Source organism: Coptis chinensis, chromosome 4, assembly GCF_015680905.1.
Source record: "Coptis chinensis isolate HL-2020 chromosome 4, ASM1568090v1, whole genome shotgun sequence".
In the NCBI taxonomy this organism is placed as follows: domain Eukaryota; kingdom Viridiplantae; phylum Streptophyta; class Magnoliopsida; order Ranunculales; family Ranunculaceae; genus Coptis; species Coptis chinensis.
In genome coordinates this window covers 84,572,740-84,580,872 of record NC_141459.1, presented here as the reverse complement: position 1 = coordinate 84,580,872, position 8,133 = coordinate 84,572,740, and the positions used below count along the sequence as shown (strand labels likewise).

The 8,133-nt window shown below is 33.2% G+C and overlaps 1 protein-coding gene across 1 annotated transcript; it reads right to left on the bottom strand.

Moving 5' to 3' along the window:
• Positions 1-435: 435 nt before the first annotated feature.
• On the bottom strand, positions 436-5,281 carry LOC147505254 (putative methylesterase 11, chloroplastic). Its single transcript, XM_086605501.1, has 4 exons — positions 5,240-5,281; positions 1,227-1,370; positions 559-690; positions 436-459 (listed from the first exon to the last, which is right to left on the bottom strand). Exons 1-4 carry the CDS (start codon positions 5,279-5,281, stop codon positions 436-438), a joined length of 342 nt encoding a protein of 113 aa, XP_086461627.1.
• Between the last annotated feature and the right edge of the window lie 2,852 nt (positions 5,282-8,133).

Here is an 8,133-nt window from a genome sequence, read left to right as displayed (position 1 = left end):
AGAACTGAAATCCACTTATATTCCCATCCGATGTATGCATTTGTTTTGTTAACTGGAAAAAAAAATACCAAAAGGGAGAAAAAAAATTAATTGGAATCTGCTCATAATGTATTTCCATCCACACAAAGTGCTTATAAGAATAAAAGGTATGTTTTAGCCCCTAACCAAAGATTTGCATATTCTAGATTATCATATCTAAAATGATTCTTAACCTAGGAGCCCTACATGTACTATTACATGGCAAATAAAGAGTTCCAACCCATTCATATTCCAAAATTGATTCTTACATGACTGTTCACTGTTGTGTGTAAATTAGGAATAGGCTGCACCACCAAACAACTGTAGCACATACACACTATTTGGTCACAATGGAAAATGATTGGTATAATGACTATGGCTAAATATAGACAACAAAGAACATCCAAAAGAGCCCATTTAAAGTTTGTTAAGCATTAAGGCCTGAATTTTATATATTGAAAAGAAAATCTTATGAACATTTCAGGCTTTGAGCCACCACAAGTCCATCACTTTGTACAAGCAAACGAAAGAAAGGCATACCTTAGAAGAACTTTGATTAAATAGTAAGTCCTTCAATAATGACTTGTTGAGATCAATAGCAGTGGGAGGATGATCATTTCCATTTGCATAATTAAATATTTGAGCCTGTCTCATCAGATCATTTGAATCTGCCTATAAAACAAATAGAATACAAAAGTCACTGATAACAATGATATTGTGGTTCTACATCCATAAATACCTTAACATAAAACTATGTTCGACATATCATAGTAATTAAAAAACCTCAGAGTTATAAGACATTACCCTTGTAGTCCTGAAAAACATAACTAAATGAATGACCCAAAGACCAAAATTACCGATAACCTCGACATATTAGTATACTACTACAAGCAAATACAAAAAGTGAACAAACATTTAACTATAATCATCCCCTTGGACTTTTAAATAGGATATCAATGTTGTCAATGTGAGTTTTTTCCAAATGGGAACGTAACAAACCAGCATAAATTTAGTGATTAATAGATTCACAAGCATTAGTAAATAAAGCAATGTAACTAAATTTCCAATCCATGTGTTGTTGGGATAACACGTGAAATTTAGATTCAAGTATTCAACCCACAAACAGATACTTGAAATTTAGACATTTTCTTAACTTTCTAAAGCAACTTGAAACACCAGATAGCACATATCAATCAGTGAAGCCAAACCTGTCGGGAGAACATATCAAGAAGACTTTGTCCATTAAGTAACATTACTGCAGCAATAAAAACACCTTTTGCAACCTTGGATGGGAACAACTCCATGGCATATGATATACATGCACCACCAAAATCATGCCCCACCAAAATCACCTGCACCAACATTTATATATAGGTTTAAATGCGTAAATATACAACGTACTTAGGTCCTATTAATAATTATGCAAAGATTTCTTTATATATATATATATATATATATATATATATATATATATATATATTTTTTTTTTTTTTTTTTCCCTTTTTTTTTTTTCATATTACTTCTTTTATTTATTTATTATTTATTATTTTATATATTTATTTTCATATTATAATCTTTTATTTATTTATTTATAGTTGTTTAATTTAAAAATAAATTAATAAAAAGTTTTTGAATTAATAAATATATAAAAAAAGAATAAATTAATAATTATATAATAATAAAATAATTATATAAAAAATAAAGAAATATATAAATAATATATTTATTATATATATTTGAAAAATTAAAAAAAACTATAAATAAATAAATAAAAATGATTATAATATAACAATAAAGAAAGAAAAAAATAAAAAATAAAAAATAAATAAAAAAGTAATATGAATATATATATATATATATATATATATATATATATATATATATATATATATATATATATATATATATATATATATATATATATATTCTATGTTGATACAAGTGTTAATAGGACCTAAGTACTTTTGCATATTTCTGTATTTAAACCTTATATATATGATAAACCACAAATGTGAAACTTTGTAATGCTAAAAAAAAACAAAACTACACTACCAAATTATGAAGCTCCTCCACCCATCGTGGATAATGAACAAGTTCAATTTTGGAATTACCTAATATGTGTGTTCGAAAAGCTTTATGCACAAGCACATATATAAGACAAAATAATCAGTTCTTGGCCTCTTGTTGTTTTATTTGAATATGTATTTCCGAAGTGCTTTTATGAGATTGAAAATATTCAAAGAAAAAACACGATAGGAAAGCCATGTAGGCATGTGAAATTGAAACTAATTATGAGGAGTTGGTCTTTTCACGCTTTTACTCATAGTTGAATGGCAAATCTCTTGTAAAGGTAATAACTCCATAACGCTTTTTCCCCAATTGATAAACGGGTTCCATAGCCATGAAATATGTGTCGAGAGAAAACTGTTAAGTGTACACAGTTTTTGACGACCATTTATATCGATGATAATTTAAATATCAATACTTTCAAGACTCACTACACACTAGCATAAGGCATCACAAAAGATATTCAAGCAGAAACCTATACTTGGGGAATAAACTAATATTTTAATTGGTAAGTAGAGATTTCCATATTATCTGGATAATGAAATTTTATAAGTGTAATACTTTGTCGATAACATCATAAGTTTTCAATTTTCATAATAATGTGAAAGAGAGGATCTAAAATATTCGCTAATGAATTAAGACTAGACATACAAATTAAATAGCGAGTTTCTTGAAAGTATATACCAGTCACAAAGAAGTAAAAAAAACAATAATATTAATAATTTAAAGAATTGACATTTTCTCATGTACTAGTGGGATGTCAATGCCTACATCACTTCAATTATTTCTAACATTAGCAAATTTAAAAAATTGCTTTGCTCTTGCCATTCTTTATAGGGAATACGTTGGGGCGCCTTTGGCATGCTTTATGTTAACCATACAAAGTGAAAATGCAACTTTTGCCTCCCTTACTCCCTCACACATTCATTACTTCTCTCATCCAAATGTGCCCACAAAATTTGGAATCAGAAAACACTAAGCAGGACAATTTTTGTACACCACCTCTCTCCCCACACACAGGTTGGTTTCATCTTGATATGCTTCGCCAATGAATGGGACAACAAATCCTACCTCGAAAAAGATCACATCTATGATCCCCAACAGAATATTGTTTTATACCCTACCATGCAACCTCAGCACACCTATTTTTCAGCCAAAGTATTGGTTTTTGGTCCAAAACATACCTACTTAATATATAGCATACAATGGTATGTTTGTGTTTTTTGTTTACCTTTTCAAATAGGTGGCGCATACAGAGTGGAAAGGAACTATTGGCTACTTTATTAATGTCATGGCATTCTCATATATGGAACAACTATTTGCATCTGAAATGTGCTGATAGTATGATATTGCTTGGAAGCTTCTTAAGTTGCAAAAGAAGGTTCAAAAGAATAGAATTAAGTTGGCATCGAGGTGCACGTCATGTAGAGAGAATTGTGAAGATCTGCACCATTTGCTATGGGGATGCAACATGGCTGAAAATCTTTGGCAACGGCTAGCACACAAAATCAAAACAAGAATGGATTTTAGCAATTTCAAACAAGATATCTCAAAGATGAAGGGTAGAAGTCCAATGTTGAGACACATTTGGACAACAGCGCGGCTGTGGTGGGAGGCACATGGTGGCTCTATGGAGACATAGGAACCTTATGGGTTTTGAGGACAAATGATGCAATATAGGCGGATGCCTATGGTGTGTGGGCATTGGACAGGCGGTAGCCTATGGGTTAATTTAAATAGAGAGCGTTCAACTCTCTAATCAATATTTTTAATAACCAAAAACTAAACTTCTCTCATTATCTCTATGCCATAGGCTACAGTTTAACTACTAATAGAAGACTCAAACCCTAAGTCAAAATATCGAACTACCTATTACAAAAGACTGAAACTACCGAAAGGAAATAACATGTTTCGAAATTAACCCATAGGCGACCGACCGCTTATACAATGACCACAAACCATAGGCGTCCACCTATATTGCATCGACAAGCCAACCAACATTCAGTTCTGTAAGCACCAAGTGAGATCTCAGACAAATTACACTCTTCAATTGTCTAAATTCAAGTCTTACAATTGCACTGAAGACAATGACCTACTAGCCGAATGGAATGCTTCAGCAAGACTGTGTAGAGCACCTAGAACCACAATGTGTATATGGTTGCCCCCATCACTTGATCAAATCAAACTCAACATTGATGGGGCAGCGAGAGGTAATTCAGGACCTTCGGGTCACGCTATTATGGAGATCGAGATGGATTGAGATGTCTAATAGGAATTCTCCACATCTCTCAGAACTCCACTCAAAAGTTCCATCTCAACATTTAATTACTTGTTGAGGACCTTAGATGTCGGTTTTGTAAATGTCAAGTGAAGTGTTAGTCTTTCTGTTTGGAAAGAGGTGGTGGAGTATCGTGTCTTTCAATTACTATATTTGAAGAAATTATCAGAATTGCAATACCAACTCGGCTCACTGTTTCTATACATGCCGTCTTATGTGAAGTCTTTGACACGAAGATAAACTGCACAAGCTTATTCAAAAATAAACTCAAATCCGGTCACTACTGCCAAAATTTACTGGGAGAACAGCAACAGAAGACGTCTAAGAAGGGTCAAGAGATTTACTTTATTTTGCTGGATAAGAAAGAATTGTATTAATGAAACTAGAAAGTACAATTAGAAGGAGTTTGGGATGGTGTGTAGGACACCATCCTTAGATCATTCAAATCTATAATACTTCATTTCAGGAACCTCCCATTTATATAACCACGGGGGTCTCCCTTCATACACCATATAAAAATCATTGTCAAGACTCGCACCAAATTTTGCTGCCAAGTCATCCGCAAAATTCCCTTATCTCCAAGTGTGAGAGATCAAGCAATAATTCATTCTAGCTTTGCATTGTTGCCATCTAGCAATAAGGTTCCATGGAATGTTGCACGAGGCAAAGGTCTTTACTGCAGGCATTGAGTCCGATTCAATCCATAGAGAGAACTAATTCTGAGCAATAGCCACCTCCACTGATTCAACTATAGCATTGCATTCAGCTGTATAGTTTGTTACCACCCCTATGACCCTATTCCCTTAGCCAACACCATAAGAATTAAACAATTACTATTTTTGAAAACAGAACCTATGCCCATGTTGCCTGGATTACCTCGTGAGGCACTGTCAGAGTTAATCTTGATGATGTCGCCATGAGAAGCCAACCACTCACATTCTCTCATCTTTGGAGCTCTACCCAATTTGATCAGAACACCCCCAGTTCATTGCAACTTCTTTGTCATATCCATTACCCCACATGTGGCCTTTAGAAAACTGGCTTGCATAGCTCACTTGACTTGTAATGAACAATTGACATTTACTTAGAGATACCGTCTCCTCTTCGAAACAGACTTTGTTTCTATGCTTCCATAACGACACCATGTCAGATACCACACTTGTATTCCACAAGTCTTTTGTTAAACTACTCGTATTCCACAAGTCAAGAGATCTACAGGTCAGATGGTCCATTTTCTATCCGAAATTGATAATGAACTTGAGGCCATCCGAGAATTTGCCAATTCACAACAATATTGCAATACAATGTGAAGTAGAACAAATATGGTTTCTTGTTTGCCAATTCACAGAAGAATATTTATTAGTCTTTGTAGAGGATATTGTCAAAACAAATATGGTTGTATTTAACACTGCCAGATATTTATATTTTCAAATTAAATGACAAATGAATTACTTGACATTACGTCTAGTTAGTGCCACTTCAATATGCTTGCACACTTGTACTTAACACTTCCAGAAATTTATTTTTTTGCAATGTCAAATGAACTTGACATTGCATCCAATAAGTGCAAGTTAATATCCAATAACTTTTCACCAATGCCAAATGCACTTGACATTAGTTTTTGCAATGTCAAATGAACTTACATTACGTCCAATAAGTATGTCAAATAACTTTTCTCTCATGCCAAATTAACTTGACATTGTGTCCAACAAGTGCAAGTTAATAACGAGTAACTTTTCTCTAATGTCACATGCACTTGACCTTAGATTTTGCAATGTGACAGATGCACTTTTGCACGTTTTAAGAATTTATTCTTAATACACACTCGAGTACACTTGTTCAAAGACCTCACTCACGTGCACGTTGAAATATAATTGGAGTGAGGGTTTTCGTTCCAAACCAAAAGACTAGAACTCTAATTAACAGCCAAATGAAGATTTCTCTAAGAGGAGATTATGTGAGTATGATTTTACAAATATTTTAAAACTATTTTCCAAAGTGACTTAATTTGCAAGTTACTCAACTTTAATTAAACTAAAAATGAGAAACATAAGAAAAAAGAATTCTACTAGTTTACTTAATATTGCAATACTCAACTTAGAAATGACTTTAATTAATAACTTAGACTTGAAAACATATTATCAAATTAGCTTAACAAAACCAAATAAAAATACAAATGTGGAAACTTTCTACTCCATAACAAACTAAACTAAGGAGCAAAAGTTATGTCTTGCTACTGAAGACATCTTTTTATAGCCAATGGAAGTGTTTTTTTTCTTTGCATCAACGTAAATTCTCAACGCTCAACTGCATCATTTAATGGTCCATTTGATTTTCTTGATTAAGACCATTTCTTTGTGTGCCACCTAATCGAAGTGTTACGTAAAAACTTTGTTCCAATTAAGACTTGGTGCCAAAGTTTCCATTTCATTTGAATTTTTGTGCCATCATAATGGACTATGTTGCATCTCATTACTTTTGTTGCAAAAATGCATCAAAATTTTTGCAACCTGTGCTAACTAATTAAGATTTTTGTGCCTTTCATAACTTTTATTTGCCACCTAATGATTTGTGCCCACCAAATAAGACTTTGTGCCAAAGTTATGCACAAAAGTCTTTCAAGCAAATTGACATGTGCTGAAGCTTGACGTGTGAGCTTGGTCACTAATTTCTGTGGGTCCACATAGTGGGTCCCTTATGCTTCGACCAGTGGCGGGTCAAAAAAGTTGACTTTTTACAAAGCCCTGTCTATATGTAAAGCTTGTCGCACTGATCTTTCTGATGGTTCATTTTCTTCCATTGGGGTCCAGGTTCAGCAAATACGGGCTTCGGAAGTTTGATGCTTTTCCGGTGTTTTGATCTTGTTCTGACTTAGAACTATCCTGTTTGATTCCTTGGGCTTTAGTCGGGCTTCATTGAGCTTCACATAGGCTAAATCGAAATACTTCATGTAGACACGCTATTCCATACTTAAATATTGGCTTTTATCCTCATTTTCACGTTGATTGCTCAATCATATAAAAGCACGAAAATATCATTAATTTATTATTATTAAACACATAATTAACCAAAATGCTATGTCTCTACGGGGTTTTATATTACAGATTTTGGTGTTTATCACAATGTCAAATGAACTTGACATTGCGTCATCCAGTAACTTTTCTCCAATAAGTGCACTGCTCAACGTACTATTCTAAATTATGACGTCAAATATATAATTGCTAGAAACAGGTTAACTTACCCTGTCTAAATGTAATTCTCTTTGCAAACACAAAAGTTTATTTCACGACAATATAATCTAAATCCTGAAATGCTTAGCTTATTGATGTTTTGGTTCGGTGAAATGGATGCATGATTTATGTAAGAGTGCATCCCTCTAAAAAAAAAGTATTGATTGTAGGGAAGTCATTTACGAGTTCCCCTCTGAATTATAGTGAAGTCCACTCTTTTGGGATTGGATGTTCATTATCGCATGTAAATTGCACTATTGGTTTCTAATATTTGCCAAACTTTGTTAGGTGGGCTATTCGAAGTACAGACATGGGACCTTTGAACACCGTAATTGATCATTACCCAGAGTTCATGCTTGAACATTACAATAGCATACCTATTTTACAGTAATTTTAACAACTGCATATAGCAACCCCGTCCGTAGAAAATAATTAAACTAAGCACCTCTTGATTACTGGAACCCGGATTTTTTGACATGAAAAGGGATGAATGAAAATGGTTTATATAATTGGAACAATAGAGAACCTGCATTACTGAAA

Coding starts and splice junctions, on each gene's coding strand:
- LOC147505254 (XM_086605501.1), bottom strand. CDS start 5,281: ATGGCGACATCATCAAGATTAACTCTGACAGTGCCTCACGAG. Junction 1,371..5,239: donor CTCTGACAGTGCCTCACGAG/GTAATCCAGGCA, acceptor ATGTTGGTGCAG/GTGATTTTGGTGGGGCATGA. Junction 691..1,226: donor TTGATATGTTCTCCCGACAG/GTTTGGCTTCAC, acceptor TTTGTTTTATAG/GCAGATTCAAATGATCTGAT.